The sequence below is a fragment of the Scleropages formosus genome, chromosome 14, assembly GCF_900964775.1.
Source record: "Scleropages formosus chromosome 14, fSclFor1.1, whole genome shotgun sequence".
In the NCBI taxonomy this organism is placed as follows: Eukaryota; Metazoa; Chordata; class Actinopteri; order Osteoglossiformes; family Osteoglossidae; genus Scleropages; species Scleropages formosus.
This window is the reverse complement of record NC_041819.1, coordinates 12860499-12885497: the sequence shown is the minus strand read 5'-3', so window position 1 is coordinate 12885497 and position 24999 is coordinate 12860499. Positions and strand designations below refer to the sequence as shown.

Below are 24999 nucleotides of genomic sequence, written 5' to 3'. Positions count from 1 at the left end.
AAGGAGCTGTAGTGTTTATGACACCCTTAACCTTGAAAGTAAAAAAGAATATAAATCACATATGTTTTTAGTGCGATCTCCTTTTTAATACGGTACTGCATGGATTTGTGTACTTGGCTCTGGAAGTCATAAACATTTTATTGGTGTCCATTCCACTTTGTTGTCCTTTTTATTGCTTTTGACTTGAGTCTGTGCTCAAGCTCTGCAGACCGCATGACATGAACCACGTTGTCGTTTGGAAGAGCAACCAAGAAGTCTGGCAGCTGAAAATGTGCAGTGTTCAACGTCTGCTAAATGGAAGAGCATGGCCCTTTTTTTTTTTCAAAGACCCTTTATAAAAGTTCTGCTTCACTTTCATGGGCTGTTTTCCAAGGTCATCTTTTATGGGATTTGTTACGACTAATGTGACTGTTAAATGTTGCAGCACTTTGGTGAAAGACCACAGCGTTATCCCCACTTATCTCTGCATCGTCCTGTACCTGTGCGCTTGGGCGACACCGTTTTCCACCGTTCACCGAGTATAAACGAGGCCAACGAGATGCACACCTGGAATTAGCCCAGAGGAAGGAGACCAAACCATCATCCTGGTGTGGGAATTCCCATCTTTCTCCTTCCCTCCTGCAGGTATTTACTGCCAGCTGTCCTTGGAGAGGTTTCCTGTCCTGCTCCACTGCAGGCTGTAGAAATTCTTGCATGTCAGTCTGGTTGGAGCCTCGGTAATACCTGATTCATCATCTGTCTCTCAGCGGACCACTTCTGGGTTATCACTTCACATTTCAGGAGCAGAGTCATTCCCTTGTGTGGTGAACAGAAACGATGTTGCCGCAGACTGTATAACAGGGTTCTGTCATATACAACAGTGTTCTATAACTTGTACCCTTGGAAAGCTGTGCATGCAGAAGGTTTCCAGAAAGTAGACTGTATCACTGGAAAAAGTCAAAGTAATTTATATTATGAAAGTGATTGGTTCAGACAAGCTCTAAATTTGTGATGAAGAGCAAATATGTAGATGTACGGTGCTCCGTGGGATTTGATTCCTAATAAATAGTCTGGTTAGTAAAAGCATCCGTTGTAGAATTTCACAAACTTTGACTGAGGAGGTGTTGAAGGTTTCATCAGCGCAAATTGTGCACTGTAAAATCTGCCTGGACAAAAGTCAGAGTGAAACGGGGACTTTGATCACTGATTCAGTGCCTTTGGACTCGTTTTATAGCAGGTGATGATTTTACACTCAGAACTAAATGCCTATTTAGGCTTTTTGTCGGGTCTGTATTTTAAGACGACGCGCTCAGTGACGTGAATCGCTTTAATTGCTCTGATGAAATATGCGTTTTGATGGTGGCAGAGTTGTTATCCTCTTGGGACTTGTTATATGAGCAGTTGGTGAGTGAGTGAGTGAGTGAGTGAGTGAGTGAGCATTGAGTGCTGTGTCAGTACCAGGTTCATGGATTGGTTTGACTATACAGGTCCAGCAGAAAACAAATGGGGACAAACATGGCACTCAGGTAAGTTTGGAGAGAAGCAGCTCGTTGCTTCAGCGCAGCTCTGGTTAATAAGCGGAGCACTTTGATTTGAAGCTGCATCTCCTGCTTTCTTACCCTTAGCTTCCAGCGAAACGCAGTTGCCGATACCCCTGGATCTTTTCCTTTCTGCCTTTTTTTTTTTTTGAAAGACGTTGCCAGTCAGATGACAAATAATTGCACGAAACGGCTGTGGGAAAACTTTTTGTGTGTGCGCGCGCGCACATGTACTTGAGTGTCGGGGACAAATATGGCTTCATTTAATCTCTTTACGCTTGGCCTCCCTTGCTATGGGAACAACCAGCACTTATGATAATTTGAACGGTATCTGTATTACGCCTGTTCCCCTAACCTGGACCTTGTTCAAGCAGTAAGCGAATTTCTGGCCAATATTGCTCTGGTATTTTTGGCTGTTAATCCTTAACATTTGTAGGTTTTGGACTAATGTTTCACGTGAAGGGGGGCGCAGTGATGCAGCGGGCTTGGCCTGTGCCCGCTCTCTGATGGGTCTGGGGTTCGAGTTCTGCTTAGGGTGCCTTGCAAAGGACTGGCGTCCCGTCCTGGATGTGTCCCCTCCCCCTCCAGCCTTGCACCCTGTTTGGCCGAGTTAGGCTCCGGCTCGCCGCGACCCTGCTCGGGCCAAGTGGGTGCAAACAACGTGTGTGTGTTTCATGTGAAACATACAGTTCTGTGGGCACTTGTCAGGAGAGCATTGATTGGGTATCAGATGGTCAGGTGGGTGTAGGTTTTAGCAGCTTTACTAGCATGGTTGCCCATTGCTCTGTCCCAAACTGTGTACAAAAACAAAGTCCTGAGTAATTTAGTCCCAACAGCTGCCACGCTCGCTAATATCCTCAGCATCGGTTCGTATCTACGGTTCTCGGGTTTAGCTGGAGCTCATCGGCGCTTTTTGACTGCGCGTAGTATTTAAGAACCGCAGAATCAGTCAACTCTTGGCGACCGTTCTGGACGCTGTCCACCCTCGTCCTGAGGGGCTGGCTCCATGTCGCTGCGGTTGAATCCGTCCTGTTCGCTGCTGGTTGTCCACTTCTTTCTTTCCCTTCAGCTAAAAACTATGGTCTTTTTTGAAAGAATCCCGTCTTTTCACGATGAGTCAAAGTGCGATAGCTACACTTTAGACCCAGTAGAACATGGGTGTCCCAGACATTTGACTGCATTGCAAGAAGAGTCCTCATTATATCTCATTTACATATTTATAATTGTGCACAGAGTCGGCCTACACCGTCACATTACCAGAGAGAACTGGCGTTGTGGTAATTATCTGCGCATTAATGTGGGGGAAGAGAAATATTCTTTGATTTCAATTTTTAGAATCTGTGCAATGTTGTTTTGTCAAAAAATAAGATGGAATCCAACCATCAATCACATTATATCACATCTACAGCGTATTTGGGAAGGAATATCTGTCACGTCTCTGGAGTTTGCCGAGTACCGTTTTTGGCGCTTTCTCACTACGCAGACTTATATTCAGTGTAAAGATACCCTTCTTTGTACACAAAAGCTCCCCCCAGCCCTGGACACGCAGTCCCGTTCGGGATGACCTACATTTCTGCTTTGGTTTGAGTTGTTAACTTCAAAACATGGGAGTTAAGTGGACTGTGTGCCTTAGTTTTATATATATAAAAAAAAAAAAAAAAAAGTCACAGATGATTCATGTCAGATCATCATAAAGCTTCCTCTCTTTGTGCTGCGGGAAGATGACAAGCGCTCTTTTCGCGCCTGGCTGACACAATGAGGTGCTCGGCTAGGGCCCAGAAAGAGAGCTCTGCGGGCTGAACCCCAGCCACGTGTCCGTTTGCCCCAGATGAAGGCGCCGCATGCGAAAGGGTCGAGGAAAACTAGCCTCGCGTTGAGGCTTGGCATTCTTTTTTGCGACCGTTTTTATTAACAGCCTTGACTTTGTCGCTAAATGCCTTTGGGTGATGTGAGTGAAATCATCCAACAGCAGATTGGAGTTCCAGTGGGTGTTCCTCTCACCGGTAATCTTGTTAATCTTATTTTTGGATTTCTCCCCACTTATTCCGTCTGTTTGTCTTGATTATTTGTCTCATTGAGATGCCGTGGCTCAATCGCATTTTCCCCCCTTCTGTCAGCGGTTGGCAGGTGGACGGCACCCTCGCGTGCCATCCCTCCACGTCACCGCGCTATTGTACGTGAAATGCGGTGTAACTAATCCGCCGATGTGCATGGTGAGCACAAAGTGAGAAACAAAGGAGACGCGAGCGTGGAAGAGAGGAATTACTGCTGTGTAATTCATCCTCGCTGTGCATTTGTATCTCCCGGTGATCATTTCTGTTTGTGTCGTACATTGCTAAGTCTGCGTTAGGCTGACGCCTCTACATGAAGGACCCTCTGTTTGTTGTCCACACACTATGTGTGGAAAAATCCCTTTAAGAAAAGAAAATGGTATTTCAAGCCTTTCTCAGTGCCAGTAAAATCTATTAAAGAATCCTTCTTCGGGAATTGCATCTCTATGATATTGTTATAATCCGAGGATCAGAGTGTTTGTTGTTGTTGTTGTTCCTGTACTTTTAACCCAGAGTTGTTGTCTGATCAGAAAGTAGTGCTTGTTCCACTTGCTGGGTTTTCATGGCTTTCATTTGCATTTATTCGTTTAGCAGATACTTCTCTCCAAAGCGACATACGTCTCAGAGAACAATACAGTGAGTACGTTACATCAATACAAGGAAAGATTTGGCTGTAGACACATGATTCTAAAGCACAGTTAATTTGTCGTACACTGGTTCATACAGTAAATATATCACATGAGTCACTGCATAAAAGTTTATCCATTATTCTACAGTTATAATTACAAAATTATTGAACATAAACATTAACAAATTTATCCTGCACTTAAGAGATCACTTTTGTGGTCGGTCTAAAGATACTGGCTTTAAATCATCTTAAAATTTACATCTGTCCATTTTCAGAAACCACTTATCCAGTCCATGGTGGTCCAGAGCCTGTCCTAGATGCATTGAGCATAAGTCCGACTACACCTTGGACGGGAGCCAGGCCATTGCAGGGCAATGACACACACTAAGGGCGGTTTAGATTTTGTAGTTGATCTGAAGCACGTTTTTGGAGTGTGGGAGGAAACCCACACAATCATAGGGAAAACATGCTAAGTACACAGACTGACCTGGTCTGGAAAGCACACCCTAGGAGTTGTGAAGCACCAGTGCTACCTGCTCTTCCACGGTGATTTTTAGATACAAATAAGAGTAGTGTACTTTGCAAATGGGGGGGGGAACATTTTTAACTCCCTGGAACTTTCTTATTTAGACATGTCTTCATAAATTTTGTTACGGTGTCATATAGGCATTGATATATGGTTTGTGGTTGATGTGAAAGTAGAGAAAAGAGATTTAGTTCGATGCGAAAAGAGTTCTTTTCATAGCTGAGCGGCTTTGTCTGATTGATCCGCCACTGCGTACGAACCGTAATGGACTCAGGGCTCAGTGTTTCGTCTCCACTCTCCACCAGTCAGTGCAGAATGAGAGTGTGCAAGGTCAGGGCAGATTATCAGGTTAGACACCGTGACGTGACTTTGATTGACATGGATGGGGTTGGAGGAGTGCATTCACGTGAAGTGGTTTTGATTTGCAGGTGTTCTTTCATACATGGTTCCTGTATAGTCGTGTGTGTGTGTGTGTGTGTGTGTGTGTGTGTGTGTGTGTGTGTTCCCCTTCATGCGCAAGCCAGTTTGTTTGTTTGTATTTTGCCAACCCAACCAGGCGCTTGCTGTAGGACAATCAAAGTAATAAAAACAAAGCACAAATACGGGGATTAGAGTCCCCTCGCCTCATGGCACAACCCACTTTGTTTGGTTCCAGCTGCTGCTCCTTTCTGACGCGCTTGTGTGCATGTGTGCTTGCGTGTTTTTGAGAGCGCACATGAGCGAGATGAGCAGAGGAGGGGTGTTGGCAGCGAGAGGAGAGCTCATCCTCCGGTCGACCGTGAGAACCTCCTCTCCTCCGCTTCCCCTCGTCATGGCGACCACGCAGCCCTCACCCGACTGTCTCTCGGCTTTTCTCAGGGAGCGCAGCCGCGACCGCCACAAGTCCCGCAGCAAAGACAGCCGCTCCGAAAAGTCGGTGACTATCAACGCCCCTCCCGCTGAGCCGCTGCTGGGGGAGCAGTCCACCCGTGGAGAAGAGGTCCAGGTGGGTCTGGAACACAACTGCCTCCTTGGGCTCTGCTGTCACTCCATGCCCAGGACATTGAGCAAATAATCTTGTAATTACTGGCACGTGAGTAAAAGTAGCTGTACTACACTTGTAGTCCTCGCTGCAGTTTCTGTTAGGTCTGCAGGTGCTCGTGGGGTCGGCTTTGCTCTAAATATCTATGTTTTTATGTGCAATTTATGCATGAGTAAATCGGAGCAGCTCAAGTAAAAGACTGATGTGTTTGTCGCAATGTGTTTTGCATGTGCATTTTATTTCATGGTTACTGTGGGAAGTCGTTGATAAATCTCTGTATAATTGTACTCGACTGGATGCATTTCCATATACACGAGTAACTGCTTTTTATTTTCGCTCTCGATTCGCAGTTCACAACTGAGAGGCTTTTCGGGGGTGAAATTTGACTTTTATCGCTCCCTCTTATGGCTTGTGTTTAACTACTACAGCATCCGAGTGGCGCGCCCGCAGTTCTGAAGTGTGTGTGTGCGCTGAGGTTCACAGCAGGTGGAAGTAATGGATTAGTGTGCAGCATCCCGAGAGGGGCTTGCAGGTCCTGCACCGTGCCGAGTCTCCTCTTTGGCCGCCTGATGAACGGGCTGCCCCTGCTGGGTCCCCGCTATCTTCCAGCCCTGGGTCAGGAGAGAGTCAGTGCTCATGATGGACTCCTCCGTGGACCGTGACCCTGGTGTGCGACATCGATAAATGGGGCTGAGGTTACAGACCTGGGCCTGCTGTTAACTAGGGCCAGTGATCCTGGAGATGCTGAGGCTGGTTCTCGTCCCAGTTCCTGAAGCTCTGTTGCTTTCTTTCGCACAGTATCTTTGCAGGCAGCTGCACCCTGTAGGACCGCGTCCCTCACGCGGACTCGTCTCGGCTGCAGGGCTGCGTGGAGAGCCCCGCGCACGCAGGCAGCTGCGCACTGCAGGATTGTCGGGCTGTGCCAGCACACGCAGACCTCCTCTGTCAGCATGGGGACTGGGATTCGCTGACCTACTTGGCTGTCCTCCACCGTCAGACATTAGTCATGTAGTTGAGTTTCTCTGTAAGAGAACATGCGCCTGTTGGACAGTGTTTGTCACAGATCAGTCAATTGTTGCACTTCATGCATAGAGACGCTCCCTATTTAACAGCAGTACTATTAGTAGTAAAAGTAGTCGTAGTAGCTCGTCCACACAGCGTTTTACTAAGAAAAGCAGCCCAACCAATGCCAAACCACCAGGAGGGTGGGCATTCCAGTGTATTCTGAGTATTGTTTTAAGTGAGGTAGTTGGAACAGTTTCCTTTGAGCGACGGCTGTTTCGCCAAAATAGGCGAAAGTGCGAAGCTGAGATGCCATCAGCCACCTGCTCGCGCTGCGGCGGTCACCTCGGGCTCTGTGTGTCGAGAGGGATCATTCCTTGTGTAAGGGAACTGCTTCCAGAGAGGCCATCTAACATCCTCAGCAGTGCTAATGCTGGAGCTAGAACCACCGCAAGGGTCCTCCGAAGAAGGGTAACGCCCTCCGTGCCGTATCTTCATGCGGTGCCGCCGAAACGTGTCCAGAGCGGTGTCCACGGGGTGCAGTCCGCATCCATAGATGTTTCGCCTTCTTCAGCGAAGGGTTATTGACACATTCACAGCGGCGAAAAGTGTACCCCACCTAAATGGCTCTTGAAGGCAAGGTGGAATATACTGTATCGTCTTGCTGTTGAGTGTTTCGGGATGTCGAAAATGGCTGATATAGCCCATATTCGGCGTTGGTTCTGAGGCTGCCGTGGAACAGACAGGATGGGCTCGGTGGAGATTCACCCGTGTCCGTCTTTCCCGGATTCAGCCTAGTCCACGGTCACCACGCTGCGCTTCGTTCCACCTACCAAATGTGGTGGGAGACTAACGTTGTGGAAGAGCATCACTTGGGACAGAGAAGCGTCACATATTCGTCATCTGAGCCCCCCTGCATTACTCAGCTACTCACTTTCTATTGCTTTCATTGTGCCAGGTAGGGAATTTCCTTATTACTGTAGTGAGACTAACTTAATAGAGGTGTCTCCCGAGTGACTTAATTTTCTGTTTGTACACTAAGATACTTATAATTTTTCACCTATTTATACACCTGGGGAATTTTACAGTTATCAGTTCAGGGTAAATACCTTGTTTGGAGCAACTATAGCAGGAGCTGGGATTCAAACCTGGGTCCTCTCATGGCAGCGTGTTAGCTCTAACTACTATACCACCTGCTGTCTCCACTTGTAAACTGCAGATTAAGCAGCTTAGTGGTGGTGCAGATAGGAAGTGTGCATTGTTCTGGGCCTTTGGAGAAAACATGCAGTCAAATCGAAGTGCTTTGAATAAACTGCTGCATGCTGGGTAAACAGAAATTGTAATCTGGGTAAATCAATTGACAATATTGAAAACAGCGTCGTCGTGTTGTACGGCTGGCACGTTGGACTCGGAGGGAATGCAAATTTCATCTGCCTGGAGTCGATCAGAAGGATTTGCCACTAGTCTCACATCAGGCGTGTAACAATGGGCTCGAGGAAAAGCCCCCGGAGTGTCTGTCTCTGCGAACACAGCGCTCATCGGCAGCACGCTGGGTCTCCCCATAAAGCCTGGAAGGAATTGTGAAACACGGTCATGAGCTTCTAGCACCTCCGGGTGCTGTAGGGGGGCCTGTGTCCACTGTAAACATGTCCATGGGTTGCCATTGTCCTCTCGAGTGACACCCCACTGCTTTCATTGAGCTGCGTGTCCCTTGCCCGTCCTCGACTGCTCGTCACATGGCCGTTTGAGTACCTGGATTGCGCCTTCTGCACGGTGGGGGGTCTTGCTGCAATGAAGGTGAAACCATGGTCCCTGTTTGGAGGGGTTACACCATGTGACTCACTCTCTGGGGGGGGGATTACGCTTGAGGCTTCTTGAATCTAGTTTCTCTTTCTCTCACACGCACTCAGGAATGTTGTCAATTCCGAGTCATCCGTGACTCAGTTCGAACACAAAGTCGTTCACCTTTATTGCCTCCTCTACGGTTTGCTCGTGGGAGGGAACGTCTCTGATGACGGGGTAAATTTGGGCCAAGTGTCTTCCCTGGAGGAAGCCCCTCCTTGTTCTGAGCGCAAGCAGAACTCCACAGGAACCTGCACTGTTCAAACGAACCCGAGGACAAATGGCGGTCCAATTTTACCAGGGATCGAGTGCAGATGGATAGTGGCAGACGCTTGTTGGCTAAGACCAGCCTCTGCGGTGCTTGGGAAAGGGATGCTTTGAATCGTCCAACTTCTCAGGATTGTCCCACTCTTAGAGGTGACGTCCCTGTTGTGTGCAGCGAGACGTGTGTCGCCCTGCTCCTGTTTACGAAGAAGCGCGAACAGGGTGGCAGCGTGTGGCAGGAAACGGCTGTCCTGGCAGGCCCTGCGCTGCTCGTTAGCGCGATACGGTGAAGCATCGCGATCAATAGCACGCGTTCGTCAATCGGAGCGCACGGGTGGGCTGGGGAAGCACTAAGCGCACGGGCCATTCCCGGCGACTCTGCGACACACGCGCAGCGAGACACTAGCGGGATCGGTTTCCGTCTCCCGTATCCGCTGGCCGGGATAGGGGGGTGACCAGGGAGTGCGAGTGGTGCGAAAGTGGACGGCGACACACCTGCGCGGCGTTCAAGATGGCCGTGACCCGGACTTGTGAAACGGCCTAGAGGAACGCTATTTAAATCGGGTTAACTGCACCCCAGGGGACACGGGAGCCCTGACTGTGAGATGAGCCCCGGTGAGGAGAGGGAGAGGGAGAGGGAGAGGGAGAGGGAGAGGGAGAGGGAGAGAGAGAGAGAGAGAGAGACTCCTGGGAGCTCAGCTCGGGCCCACGCTCTTTCTTCTGCTGTTGGCGATCACATTTCACAGGATTATGTACTGCTAAAAAATGGCCACACCCTGAGATCATGTGTCTTCTGCAAGTTTTTCATTACATTCGACATTTAAGCTCTGCGTGCGTGCGTGTGCGCGCGCGCATATGCGAGAGAGAGAGAGAGATTGATTTATGTCCGTTGCTTTTGCAACACGAGGCAACCTGTCGTGTGAGTAGAGTGCCGTGAGAGAGAGGGAGAGACGCACAGATGAGAGCGATGGTGCTGTGAGAGGTGCAAAGCGCACGGTGAACGCTGCCGTTTCTTTACCGTCACGGTAAAACACTGCTTTTCTCATGCTTCCTCTTAAGTGGGCATGGTTAACTTTTTTTTCCTCTTCTAAACCTCACTATACACAAAGCAACCCCCCCCCCCACACACACACACACACACACACACACACACAAAACATGTTGTGTAACTTCAATTGTTAAAATTTGACCTGGGTGTTATTTATTATCCAAATTAAATAGAACAGTAAAGTGATTTTTGGAACTTTCCTTTTTTGTTGTGCAGTCATTAATGGTGTTGTCGTGAATGGTATGTGTGGTGTTTTATTTTTTATATACTGTATTTGTATACACACACCACGTGTGTGTGTGTGTGTGTATACCTTTTTAATAAGAGTTAAAATGACCAAAAAACTGCTCTTTGCTATAAGGATAGAGCTGTTTACAAAAGCATCATATACAAGAAAACAAACAGGAATTACATATATGCTGTTAATGACACCCATTCCAGAAACTGCCTCAAGTATTATGTATTTTCCCATGAACCTTCCGTCTAGATTCCAAATCCACCCCCCCCCATATCGATTCTTCGCTAAGCTGAAAGTGGTGACATGTAACTTAGCCATTTGTGTAAAGGACCTTGTCACTGTACTACATTTATTCACTTAGCAGACGCTTTTGTCCAAAGCGACTTATAATGGATACTATGTAGTGTTACTAGCCCACACACCTTACTTACCAAGGTGACTAGACTACTAGATGCACTACTTACAATGGGTCACTCGTCCATACGTTAGTAGAACACAATCTCTCTGTCACTCACACACTATGGGTGAACCTGAACAGCATGTCTTTGGACTGTGCAAGGAAACCAGAGCACCCAGAAGAAACCCACACGGACAGAACGGGATCGAACCCACATTCATTCACACCACCCAGGCGCTATGAGACAGCAGCGCTACTCGCTGTGCCACCATACTGCGGGGAGAGCTGGAGCGGACGCTGTTGGGGGGGGGGCTGTCAGAAGGTGGCGTGCGGAGGCCGGGTGAGGAAGCAGCGGTACGCTTTACTGTAGCCGATTGGCGCCCAGCATAGTGACTGCTATGCTGATATATGGGATGTCAGCGCGTTAATTATTGACTCGCTGTAAGCCCCTGGAAAGGCAGCCACGAAACAGTCCCGTTCGCACCGGGGTAAGCACTGTGTTTGCCCTGATCTGGGCTTTCGCTTCCCCTCATTTAGGGCTTTTCAATTAGAGGAAGTGGATAAAGGCGGAGGACTTGATTCTTGGACGCTCGGCTACTTCACACGCACGTTTGCGTCTTATTTTTCCTGCCATTTTTACTCCGTTGCCCGAATGTATTTGGACTTTTTCCGAGCGCAGAGAACGTTCTCCCTTGAGAAGAAAAACAAACATTCCTGTAAAAGATAATAACCCGGTGAGGTCCAGAGACAGCTCTCTGCGCCCTTTGTTTCCTCCCATTCTGCTCCTTTCCTTGTGCCGCTTGTGTTTGCTCTCGCTGCCGTCTTAATTTGGCTCGTCGTGCCTCCTCCAGAGCGCCAGCGCTTTGTCTTGTGGGGCCTTTTCGCTGCTCCTATGGTACCACTCGAGGTGTGCGTGTGCGTGCGTGCGGGGAAAGGGGGCCTCTCTCTCCCTCTCTTCACCTAATTTCTCAGTTAGTTACAAGTCACACCATGTTCCTAAATGACCTGGGGTTTGAATCTGCCGAGGGGTTTCTTAAAGCCTTTGAGTATCCTTCTGCACACCTATTAATCGCCCTGGAGCCCGAGACCCTCTGCACGATGGAGATGAGCAAGAGAAACGTCCCCCGCTGGACTCACTCTTGCTGTCCGATGGCAGGCGACACAACGCAGGTGTCCGTATACAGTGCCTTACTGAGCTGCTTTTTAGACACACACACACACACACACACACACACACACACACACGCAATGACTGTGCTGTTACAGGAGCTCCATTAGGAAGTCCTGTAAGCGCATTCTCTGGTGGTTAATGATCCCCCCGGGCCACATTCCGAGCCTTTTGAAATGCTGGTAGGAGTGGAAGTACAGAAGGAGGAAGAGGAAGGTAGGTTTTTCAAGACCAGGAGGGCCTTGGAGGTTTTTCTAGAATTTCAGCGTCTGTTGAGATGGAGTGGCGTCATGGCGACCGTCCTGACTCCTCCTCCTCCCTCCCTTCTGCCCTGCTGGAATGGTGGCACAGGTTGGCTGTCCCTCCTAGCGGTAGAATCCAATACAGCACAGGTGACTGACTGAAACAGAGCTGTGTCAGCATCCCTAAACCATGGTGCGTTATTGTCATTAACATTAGTGGTGGTGTTTGTTGTTACACAGCGTAGAGTCAAATGTGGGTAAACAGCAGCTCAGCACTGCAACGTACATGTGTGTCACTTTTCTCGTAATTTCCAGTCTTTTCTGACACAGGTTGCCATGTTCTTGTTTGAGACATTATTTATTCATTTAGCAGACACTTTTCTCCAAAGCAACTTCCGGTGTTAAGCGACTTCACAATTATCTGCCCATTTAGACAGCTGGGTAATTTTACCGGAGCAATTTGGGGTAAGTACCTTGCTCAAGGGTACTACAGCTGGAGGTGAGATTTAAACCTGTGACCTTTGAATCCAAAGGCAACAGCTCTAACCGCTACGCTCTCAGGTTGGGCTGTGGATACCACAGTGTGGTACCGTGACCCCATCCATGGTTGGGAGCTCAGAGCGCTCGTGTAACTTGCTCCACAAGGGCCAGGACAGAGTACATTTTTATAGCCTACTTCTGCGTTTCTGCAAATTTCTGTCATCCCCAGGTATGTCATAATGTCAGGCTTGGTCGGCTTGAGACTTGATGCTCTCCAGTGAGGGAAAAGCTCCGAGTTGTCCAGGTCTGCACTGTCCACAGGGAACTCTGATTTTTTTTTTCCTCTTTTTTTTTTTCTCCCCTCCTTTCCCCCACACTGCTGTGACCAAGCTGCACTCATGAACTTTCAATGACATGTATGGCTGTGTTTATGCTATGATTATTATTATTATTATTATTATACTGAGCCACTTGTAACAATTTACTTCCACACACAGCTGTGTATTTTTACTGTATCGGCTGAGGTTAAGTGCAGTGATGAGGTACTGCAGCACGAGCAAGGATCTGAACCTGTGTCCTTCACTTTCAAGGTAACAGCTGTAACCCTAACACCATCCATCACCATCATAATGAGACAAGTCTTGCCTAACATTAGAGGGGGGTGTCTATGCTGGAGCTTTACCTACCCAGCATCAGCACATTTCTACAGTCCTCCTCCCAGCGTGCTCAGATTGTCACTCCCATAGCATCCTGGGAAAAGGTCATGTGTTCTGAGCCCTTCCTCTGAGTCAAATCAGTCAGTAATGGTGTGGTCATTGGGCCTGGTGGGGTGGGGGCAAAGAGGTCCCTGAGCTTTCCTCTCCCAAAAAGGGCTGTCTCCTTCATGGCAGGTTTAGGGAAGTAACCTCACAAAGTTTTGGAGAGACACAAGGACTTATACTGTCAGCACTGTGTATGTAAAATGTACACATGCTGAGTTGTTCTGCGCTTTCTGTCATAATATTACCACATATACAAGTCCCCCCCTGCACAGCAGCGTTGGTGAAATAATAAGGTAAACATACAGGTGGCCCTCGACTTGCAACAGGGTGCCGTTCCGACGACCTCTTCGTAAGTCCACTTTGTCGCAAATCCTGTCTCGCATGGACCATAAGGATATATGAACAATTAAGATGCACCTGATATAAAAGTGCTTTGTTATATTTTCACACATTATTCATGTTACTATGATACTAATACAGAAAAATAATATCAATACACAGCAGTATTACATTTCCACGCTACACTGTTTCACACTTTCATTTCTAAACGTGTTTTTGTTTTTCGCACCTCCAGAATACTGACTGCTTTGCTTGGTAGTCATGGTAAAAAAAAAAACAAAGCGAACGTTCAGTAAATAAAACATTTTTTGTAAATAAAATGCAGTTGCCGATAGACTCTCTGACGGCGCCAATAAGAAATGGGGTGCCTTGCAGGAGTGTGGCCAGTCGATGTGATCGTGCAGCAGGTGGAGCGGTAAATGGGGCAAAATCTAGTGAGACCAGAGTAAATCAGCAGGCAATACGCAGCGGAGAACTCACGGGATGGTGACAGTGGAGGAAGCTGTGTACACTCACAGCACGCCGGTACTCTTCCGTACTGTACACGTGTCGTTCCAAACCAGCGTACCTTTGTTTTACACTGCACTGCTCCTTTTCCGACTTCAAGATCGTTGACCCGTCTCCACGTTGACGCATGTTCGTTTCCGAACGGCAAGGACTCGCCGCGTTTTGGTTGCGAATGAATGGCAGGTTCCCTCAGGTGCGACACAGCCGATGTGTACCTCTCCATCTTCCTCTGAAAGGCCACCCGGTTTCTCGGGCGGTTGAGCCGTCTGACGCTTTCCCCACAGCTGGAGGCGTCCCTGCATGTCGGAAGACGGGTGTACATCGCCGTTCCCTTGTTTTGACTGGAGCGTTCACCATGCGCGCTGTTATCCTAAGGGCCTTTGCCTCCGAGGACCCACTTGAGTCATTGCGTCACTTTGAATGTGGAAGGCAGCAGGTTAAATGCCATGGATGGCAGGCATTCAAGCTCCCTGCTTCTCTCCCTCTCTCTTATTGCCGCCACACGCAGGACCCCGTTGCTCTGTACCGTCCCGCTGCCGTCTCGCTGTCGAAGGCCTCGTCTCCAAACGCCTGCCAGGAACAGCGACCGCAGCCCCACCTGGCAAACACAATACAAAGAGGCGACAGGAGCAACCGCTCTCTTCTCAATGTTCTCAAGCAGCAGGAGCCTTGAGCTCTATTAACTCTCAATTCCAAAATTTTTTTTATTCCAATACAGCTTTTACATTGGTTCAAAGGTTCTGAACAGTTAACGCAGCTGTTTTGTAACGGGGAATTAGTGGGAAAAGCATGTCTAGGTTGTTTGTTAATTTTCGTTCGCACTTGTCATTTCGTGGAGCTCCTGCACTGCTCTACCATTATTCGCAGACATCTATTTAGCTGTAGGCGCTGACTGCACGCTTCACCGACTGCCTTCCCCCCATTTATACAAGTATTTATTTCATTCCAGCAGTCAGACGCAGGTACACACCCGTCCCAGTAAGGCACTCCACAGTCCCCCCTCCAGAGTCAGCCAAACTGCTCAGCATTCTGTAGACCCCCATTCCGGAGAAACCCGCGTTCACTTCGCCCATCGCTAATGATATACAGTATATGCAAAGATGGCTTTTGCCTGTTTTTTGCTTTCTTAAATATTTCAACATTAGCAACTTAACTGAATAAGGATGAAAAATTAAAGGGGAACACCAGAATCCTCAAAAATCATTGCATAGTAATCTCTCGCTCTCTCATGTTTGTGCATGTGCGCACGCTCTTCTAGGTTCCTGCTTGGGTGTACTCCTGTGTTTACTTTACATTTGCACATCCGTACATGCCTATGTGTAACCACCACCTTCCCCCCCCCTAGGATGACAACTGGGGCGAAACCACGACGGCGGTCACAGGCACGTCGGAACACAGCCTCTCACAGGAGGACATTGTGCGCATCACCAAGGACATGGAGGCCAGCGTGGGCCTGGACTGCCGTCGCTATGTGGGCCTCGTTTTGTCAGCAGCACTGGGCCTGCTGGTGCTGCTCACGCCTGTGGCCTTCCTGGCCCTGCCCCACGCGCTCTGGCGCCCGCAGGACTGCCACACACCCTGCCAGGGCCTGCTCATCTCCCTGGCCTTCAAGCTGCTGGTGCTGCTGCTGGCCGTGTGGGCGCTGTTCCTCCGCCCGCTGCGTGCCCGCATGCCCCGCATCTTTGTCTTCCGTGCCCTGCTCATGCTGCTTGTGCTGCTCGTAGTCGTGTCCTACTGGCTCTTCTATGGGGTTCGGATCCTGCAGTCTCAGGTGTGGGGTGTGGGGGTTGGGGGGGGGGTTTCAGCTGCGTGGCGCCATTCTGACCGTTCCACCTTCGTGTCTTCATATGCGGCCACGGTTGGGCAAATGTGGTGAATCAGGGTGCAGACACTAGGTGTCTGGGGGAGCATGTAGCAGAGAGATTAACCTGCTGGTCCTTCACAGGAAGGGCCCTCTCATGGATATAACTGGGTGAAGAAACGACAACAACGATAAATAATAAGAATATCAGTAGTAGTAGTATTTTCATAACCACTATTATTACTACCGTTGTTTTTCTACCCTCTTATAGCTGCTTACTGTAAGAATGAAAGGCATTAAGGAAGCTGTGTGTTCTGGAACATTAACTGAACTGCCATGCAAGCTAGCTGTTTCGATGACAGGGCTTTGGATTATTAATTATGCCCCAAATGTATCCTGCTTAATTAACTTATACGAGAATGGCACATTTTATGTAGGCGCTACAGTACAATGTCGCTTTATACCACGGATGTCTTTGTAAGCAAACAAATGGTGACATGCCGACTGATGACGGACCCTGTTTGCTTTAGTGGCTGCAGCAGGTAACAAACACGGTGCGTTAGCTTGGGTCCAGCATGCGGTTACATGACTCCCGCCACCCAGCTCTAACAACACGTCTCCCCATCTCCCTTCCGAAGGACGAGAACTATCAGGGCATCGTGCAGTACGCCGTGTCGCTGGTGGACACCCTGCTCTTCATCCACTACCTGGCCATCGTGCTGCTGGAGCTGCGGCACCTTCAGGTCATCTACTCCGTGCGGGTCACACGCTCCACCGATGGGGAGACGCGCCACTACAGCTTGGGCCAGCTCAGGTGAGCCGCGCCTGGGGTCAAGCCAGACCGCGAGGACCTGGGTCCGAACCTGGGCGCTCAAGACAGGCAGGACTTACGCAGAGCAAGTGTGACTCGCAGCCAGTTCTCCTACAGTCAGTGGATAGGAAAGGGTTCTTAGGGCCAGTGAAAGATTTAAATGTTTCTGGGACGGGGGACACTGGTGTGGTTAGTGCCGCTGAGATGTTGGTGCTCTCTGATTTGTAGCGGATACAAGGTGATGTATGTCTTTGACAAACTGCTAATTGCTCAGTCAAATAGTAATGTTAGAATATTCATACAATTCATAAATTAAAGCCAAAGTTGAGTGTAGGGGTGAAATGCAATAGAAGTCTAGGTAAGTGGGGTTCAGCGCAGCATCGCTGTGAGACACTGACGCTCTTCTGCCACGCCTCATCGACACTGGAACACCTCCTCGGTTCTGTTGGATTACACAGGCGAGGATTTTCCTGCCATAATGATACGTACAGTATTTCAAATCCCACGGAGCGTTTGAAAGGTTTTTTTTTTCTTTTTTTTTTTTTTTTGATGGAGCTGTAACAGACAAGTCACATGGATGTGACAAAGTGACTTCTTGACATAACATGACGTATCAATAGTGCCGTTGGACGTCGCGTTAAATCGTAATGGGTTCTGGAGCCGGGCGGGGTGCTTCGTTTGCAAGGACCCGTCTCGGAGGCTCCCAGTCCACGGTGCATCTCCGAGGTTCTGGAACAGTAACGCACTGTGCTGGCACAGGGAAATGGGAAGCACATGGGCACAGCAGGCGCGTGGTGCCGCCGCCAGCAATTAGCTTAGAGCCACTTAAGCACTTATGGCCGTGTGAAAGGTCCGGGTTCTCCTTCGCACCCGGGCTATTTCTGGAGCGCTTGACGGACACCGTGATCACTTGGGCGACTTCCTAACTGGGAAATCTTCCAGAACAACAGCGCTTAACTTTGTCTTCCTTATAATGGTCTGGAAAACACGACTGAGTCAAAGTACAGAGCTGAGGTTTATTTTACTGGCCACAGAGAGAGAACTGGCAGATCAGCAGGTGTGTAGATTCCAGAAGTCCTATCATTACTGCTCTGTGCATTTTTTACTCTGATTATTGTACAAGTGTTTTTGGAACAGAAACGATGGACTGTGTTTGAGGTACAGGATGTGCCTTTCTCGGGCACGGCGGAACAGCAGTGGTCCTTTCAGTCTCTTCTGTGATGCTGTGGTTTTGAACCATTATTTCAGCGCGCAGTAGCTGGAAACATGAACCCTGCGAGCGATGATAAGGAGGTCAGGACTGACAGCGGCGTGGAGGCCGTGTCCACTTCCGACAGCCTCTGAATGTGAGCCTTTGTGTGTTCCTCTGCCGTCCCGGGGCAGGCAGAGCCCAGGAGCCTGACATCCGCGATTTCCGCTCCTATTCATCGTCTGTCTGTTGAAAAATGCCTGCTTAATAACCCTAAATAGTTTTTCGATGAGCCGTAAGGTGTTCGTCTTTTCATTTACTCGTTTAGCTGACGCTTTTCTCCAATGTTAAGGTTACCATTATTACAGTTGCAAGCTTACAATTATTTACCCATTTTTACAGCTGGCTATTTTACTGGAGCAATTCAGGGTAAGTACCTTGGTCAAGGATACTACAGCCAGAGATGGGACTCAAACCTGCAACCTTTGAATCCAAAGGCAGTAACTCTAACTGCTATGCTACCAGTTGTCCTAAGTTCTCAATGTATTTATTCCGAAATGTGCCATTATCTTCCGTGTTACCGTGAACGTTTATGTATTAACTGTTATTGTATAGTATTTTTGTGTGTTTATTGTATGGCAGCTGGTGGTGTAGTGATTACAGCTGCTGCCTGTGGATCTAAAGGTCAAATCCCACATCAAGCTGTAGTACCCTTGACCAAGGTATTTACCCTAAATTGTTCCAGTAAAAAAAATACCCGGTTGTATAAATGGTGAAACAATTGTAAGCAGCTTAGCATTGTAAGTTGCTTTGTGAAAAAGCATAAGATAAATGTATAGTTGATGCAACTACTGTACAATAATACAATTTATTGGCTGCAGAGGTTTTTTTTTTTTTTTTTTTGGGAACATGTAGAAATACCATAAATTCCAGCTCTGGTGCAGTATGAGATCACTAAAGTTGTGGGAGGTCGAGGGTGTCCCAAAGAGAACGGTGGAGCAGAGGTGTCCCCGTGCTTTATGCGATGAGTGGATAAGTCTCTGCTTTTGAGCCAAAACTGCTTTGCAGTCATGGCAGGGGTTTTGGGTTGGGCGGTGCCAGTGCTGCTCAGAGTTCTGAAAAACAAGAGAACGTAATGTAGAATAAATGGTCAGTGTCCTGAGCGTGATGAGCAGCCACCAGGAAAATAATGTTCTGTCCACCGGGCAGGTTGTGATGTGAGCTGTACAATTTGCACTGAATAGCTGCGATAAGCGGCTCAAGACCTACTGTTTCGAATGTGTATCAATACATCACATCAACAGAACATGACATTTGGATGCAAACACAGGTTGTTACATTTCATTGTATAAACCAGCATACGTTACACAAGTAGCTGCATGTCGGCATTTCCATTACAACACAAACGGTTTCATTTTAAAATTATTAAACGTAACAAACAGGTACACACTCATCATGCATTTATGAGATCAAAGAAGTGAGTCAGAAAGAGGTATTTTGAGACCCTTCATCACCACAGAGGTATGTGACCAAAAAAAAGTTTTGAAATACAAGGAAAACCCTTATGAAGACTATAATAAAACCATTATAGAAATGTAAAATTAACAAAATATGCCGTTTTCCTTGTCAACTCATGACTTGTACATCTGTCATGGGGGAAAAGCCTGCCCCAAACACCAGAAAAAAGTGCCTAATACCGGGAGTAATTGCTCGTATACCGAACATGGGTACAATTTTTCTCTTATACCGAAAGCCTATATATACCAGGGTATACCTGTCCTTCCATGTCAGTGAAACTTTGTCTGGACCTGGCAGTAGCTAGGATGTTTGCACTCAGGCACGGAGCTTTGGCTTGGACTGCCGTTTTAGGGCCTTTCGTAACACATGATTAGAAGTTGTTTCACATGGTCCTCTTAGAATTTGTATGACTTTATCTCAGTGCGAGTTTTGTCTAAAATGTCCCATTTTTTTGTTTCCTCTTCCTGCAGCATTCAGCGGGCTGCCCTGGTCATCCTGGAGAACTACTACAGGGATTTCCCTGTCCACAATCCTGCCCTGCTGACTGCGGCCAAGTCGCGTGCCACCAAGCACATGGCCGGCCTCAAGGTCTACAACGTGGACGGTGAGTGGGGCCCTGGATCAGGTAGCATGACCCTGCTTTGCGCTTAAATCTTGAGCAAATCGAGCGCGTACACGGTATCCTAATACACGAGGGTTCGAGGTAGTCAGGAGATGAATTCTTCAGTGAACCTATTTTTTGAGTTTCCCACGTTATTTACCTATTCCACGAAGAAAGCCTCCCTTTGCAACTGTTGTCATCAAGGGTTTCTGTCGGTAATGGTGCTCCTCTGCACAACTTCCCCGTGTCAATATGTTAAGAGTAGTAAAATTTTCGTATTGTTCGCTAATGTTTTTGTTTTCGGTTGCAAGTTCCTTCCAGCACAATTGAAAATATAGCGTAGAGACAGCGTTGTGGCTCACACGGCATCCACGTACAACCCACTGTACTTGAGCGGAGGTCACGTGTGACTTTACCCGACAACCCGGAGATACAAAAACCGTACGATAACTCCATAGTTCCTTCTCTCGCAAGCTGCAAATGAACAGTGTCTGGGAACGAAGGCCTTAATTTCTCCAGTACCGATTTCCAGAACTTCGTCATGTTTAGCTAGCACGGAGGCTCAGCTGGTGTGACGCGCCACGTTTCCAGTTTAGAGCAGCAGCAGTAGTGTTTGAGAAGGGGCGCCGCTAACCCTTCCTCCTGCTTTCAGCGATCACCTGTAACCTCCACCTGCATCTCTGCTTGTCTTTCACCCTCTGTCCCTCGTTGACATTTTCTCTCTCGCCTCCTGTCTCTCCATCATGCTCTTCTCCAAAGTTGCCTTTAAAGCTAAACTGAAAGCATACCTGCTGGACAGTAAGTAAAAGAAACCTCTGCAGCACTGTAAGCCCTCCCTTTGCAATCTGACCCATCACTTCCTTTTGACCCTGCTTTAATGCTTGCTGATCACAGTTCTTTTATTCAGGTGTCTTTTCTTACTATTCTTGTAAAATTTTTTTTTTTTTTTTTTTTTGTATAAACCATTTTTAGTGGAAAATACTCACTTTATGCACTTTAAGTGATGATGCCTGATCGTAACTTATCTTTTGAGCCTGCATGTGATTTATTACATTTTTATTTTCCTCCGCAATATTCTAAATCTGCTATTGCGCACTTAAATCTTAACGTTGAAACCCAGCTGCAGTACAGAGTCTGTTGGCATACAGCTACCCTACGTGTTGGATGGATGGTGGAGAGAAGCCTGGGGTTGAGACAGGATCGTGTGTTTGACTGCGTGCAGCAGTGTGCGCGTGTTCAGGTGAGGCTGTGTGTTGTCTGCCCAACCTCCTCCGAGGCACGTCTGCTGCGTCGCTGTCCTCCCGGCTCCCAGGCAGGCTGCTGATTCGGCCTATGAATAAATCATCGCTCCAACACATTGCTCATCGTGTGGTCCGATCCCGTGAACACCGTTCACAAAGTGCAAACGCTCCTGCAGGGGAGACACCAGGGAAGCGGCTCCTGTCTGAATAATGAGGAGACTGTACTGGAAAAGCCCCGTTGAGGTTCTCGAGCACATCGCTCTCCATCCCTCGCTCTCCTCAGTGGATGTGGTTAGACCCAAAGGAGCAAATGTGAGGGAAACCTGATTGTGGAACGACAGCCGCTGTTTGGGGCTCTCTCTGTGCTCCACAGACAGCTGTGCCACGTGTTAAGCTGGAGCGTGTATAATGCCCCCCTCCCTTCCCCGCAGGGAGCCATTAAATCAATGTGGCTCCACCGCTGGCTGTGACCCCACTTGGGACCGAGCGGCCCAGTTCTTCCTCGCGCTCATCATCACGGGCACACACTTGATCACAACTCCATGTGCCTCAGCTCTTGGTGGCGTTACAGGGCTCTGTAAGGTTTTAGTCTGCTGACCTGTCCAACATTACCTCTCCTTCTTAGAGCACCTGTAGTATTTGTGGGTTTACCGTGCTCTACTGTATGTGTACGTTCCACCCGATTCGATAAACCAGTTGTGCCGTTTCATGTCCCCTATCAGAGCTCAGTACTTTATATCCACTACGGTATACAGTACATTATGTGGATACAGGTAAATAAATGCAAATCAAAAGCAGATGCATGTAGTGTACACACATTAATATGGTTTGAACCCAAAACAGGATGGCCACAGATTTAGATAAGCTGTTGGTTTCTGTGAAATTCTTTTGTGGTCACCCAGCCAAAGTTACGGTTGCCTCACGTGGTCGATCAGATGGTCACGCAGATATGCACCCCGAGGTTTGAATTATCCACCCCTCCTCACCTGAATACTTCTCAGCAGTGTAGTGCGACCAGAACGGTGCTCATAACCGACATTAAAATGAGCGTTGTGTATTAATGCAAACCCAGGCAACCTTTTGTTGCCGAAAATCAGAACCTGAAGTTCGGGGTGTAAGCAAGTCCAAGCGCGAAAGATGGCTTTTTATCGAAAATTGAAGCAAATGTTTTGATTCTGGAGCTACGTGGTCTCGTCTTTCAAACTGGCTTTTTGGCACAGAGCTGAGCATTAGTGCCCTGATGTGATTTCCATTTTCGTATTTCCTGGAAATTCAGCTTCTGACTCCTGCACCAGCCACACACTTGTTTCTCCATCTATATGTATGAATTCCCCCCCCCGAAACTCCAAGCAGTCAAAGTTAAACTGTAGGGGACAAAGTTTACACTTGTGCTCACGTGGGGAAGGTTAAGCTCCCACAAGCCTGAACAAACAGTGCTTTTGTCCCTCGTTCAGGAAACGGACGGGCCCGTCCTCTACGGGGGGAGCCCTGCGCTCTGTGCGCCGCTCATTGTTGTGTTATCGCACGGGGGGTTATACAATTGCAGGCTCACTTTTTCCACGCCTGTTACATCCGACTGGCTGCATGGGTTTGAAAAGGGGCTCAAAATAGCTGCTGACGCCTCTCGGGGCGGGGGGTCACAGAAGGGCTGCAGGGTGGGCCGACTGGCTCCGGAAAGTGGGACTTAATCAGCTGTAGGGGCTTCAGGGCGATCTGTGCTGCTGCTTTTGGAAAGTGTGTTGCAGAAAGCAAAAAAAAAAACCCCGTACTGCAAACCCGATTGCAAAGCGTTAGCTTATCCTTAAGTTTATTGTATAAATTTGCCAAGTATTGTCCCTTCAGCTTCCAAGGTTAAGAGGTGCTTTGTGGAACGCGTGCTTTCTGCGTGGCGATTGGCTGTTTGAGCGAGAACAGAAGCTGTTTTGGACCTGTGGAAGGTGCCTAGAGGGAGAGTTACAGCTCACTACTTTACGTTTTCTTTGGGCTCGAGGTTTGAGGAGACCTTCTCCCGGCTTTCGTGGCAAACCATGTTGATGTTCTGTTAAATCTTCTCTTGTACCCCACCCCACCGCCCCCAGGCCCGGCAAACAACAGCACCCCTAGTCAGTCTCGAGCTATGATTGCAGCGGCCGCCCGGCGGCGGGATACCAGTCACAATGAGTTGTACTACGAGGAGGCGGACCACGAGCGTCGCGTGAGGAAGCGGAGGGCCAGGTGAGAGGGGCCACGCGGGGACCACACGATCACATCACTCTGTGACTGTAAAAGTGTGATGAATGGCAGAGCGTGGACTGCACAACCGCTAATAACAATGCTTTTATTTTTGATGATTGACCAATTCGCTGGATGAAATGGGATAGCTTTAAGCTCATGACCTGAGAGGTTGCAGATGGTTGCAAAACATAAAAGCAAGGTAAACATGTTCCCACATATCCCTGGGGGGGTTTACTCCTGAAAGGCTAAGGTGTTAAAAAGGCCTTCGTGGTAACTTTGCTACACGTGTGGTGCCCGTTTTTTTTGTTTTTTGCCTCCAGCAATGAAGGTAAAAGCTGTGAGCGCTGCTTTACTGGACAGGTAAATGAGTGGATGTCAGAATTAGTGACGGTTGGCTGGAGACCGAGGCTGGAAGCTGCTAGATAGAGCAGGTGAGGAAGAGCAGAACGCGTGTCTGGCCATTGCGGAACTTTCACTCGAGTCTCGGTGGCACAGGTTGGTGGTGGCTGTCGAGGAGGCGTTCACCCACATCAAGCGCATGCAGGAGGAGGACCAGAAGAAGCCCCCCAGCGAGGTGATGGACCCGCGAGAGGCTGCCCAGGCCATCTTCCCCTCCATGGCCCGAGCGCTGCAGAAGTACCTCCGCACCACTAGGCAACAGCACTGCCACACCATGGAGAGCATTCAGCAGCACCTGGCCTTCTGCATCACCAACAACATGACGCCTAAGGTTTGCGGTAACTTCTTGTCCTCTCGGTGTCCGATACCATGTCACGGCTTTGTTTGCCTATACCGTGCAGTTAGGGGTGTGTGGGAGCTTAGGGTGTTTGGTGCAGCACTGCAAAGACAGGTAATGAGGTGAAGGAGTAGTTCCTCTGGCTGGATCATCACAACTGAGGCATTAGTCACATTAAATCAGCCGCACATCTTTCAAAAGCTTGTCAGGTATGTCACCGTTGCAGTTGGATCTGTTGGATGTGTGCGTGATGCTCCAGGTGAAAGCAGGTTAATTTTGCCTTTGTATGTCCAGGCCTTTCTGGAAAGCTACCTGACTCCCGGACCCACGCTGCAGTACGGCCGCGATCGCTGGCTGGCCAGACACTGGACGCTGGTCAGCGAAGACTCGGTGACAAGTGGCTTGAAGGACGGCTCCGTCTTCCTGCTCAAGTGCATAGACTTCAGCCTGGTGGTCACTGCCACTAAGATCCCTTTTATAAAGCTCTCTGAGGAGTTCATCGACCCCAAGTCACACAAATTCGTCCTTCGGTTGCAGTCAGAAACGTCCGTGTAGGAATGTGTTCTTTTTAATTTTTTTTTCTACTTTCCTCCTCCACTTTGTCCAGTCTTGTTTTTTTTTTTTTTTTTTTTTTTTTTTTTTTTTTTTTTTTTTAATTTAGATTTTTGGTTCACTTTTTGATTTCAATTTCATCTTTATATTATTCAAATATAAACTCACGTGTGTGTGTCTGTGTGTGTGTCTGTGTGTGTGTGTCTGTGTAGTATATGTGAATAAATATATGCCTTTTAATAATCATTGTCTGGTTATGATTTGTGACATTTTGGAAATAGATGTTTGAATTTTTAAAGTTTTTA

The 24999-nt window shown here is 48.2% G+C and overlaps 1 protein-coding gene across 1 annotated transcript in view; it reads left to right on the top strand.

The window, feature by feature from the left end:
• The window catches only part of LOC108920090 (vang-like protein 1), a 37573-nt gene extending 12829 nt beyond the window's left edge, over positions 1-24744 (top strand). The window contains exons 3-9 of the mRNA XM_029258017.1: positions 5581-5707; positions 15377-15802; positions 16471-16646; positions 19821-19954; positions 23271-23406; positions 23902-24136; positions 24437-24744. Of these exons, the coding sequence (XP_029113850.1) occupies positions 5581-5707; positions 15377-15802; positions 16471-16646; positions 19821-19954; positions 23271-23406; positions 23902-24136; positions 24437-24697 (1495 nt within the window). The 3' untranslated portion in view covers positions 24698-24744. The remainder of the gene's footprint in view (positions 1-5580; positions 5708-15376; positions 15803-16470; positions 16647-19820; positions 19955-23270; positions 23407-23901; positions 24137-24436) is intronic.
• Positions 24745-24999: the final 255 nt, after the last annotated feature.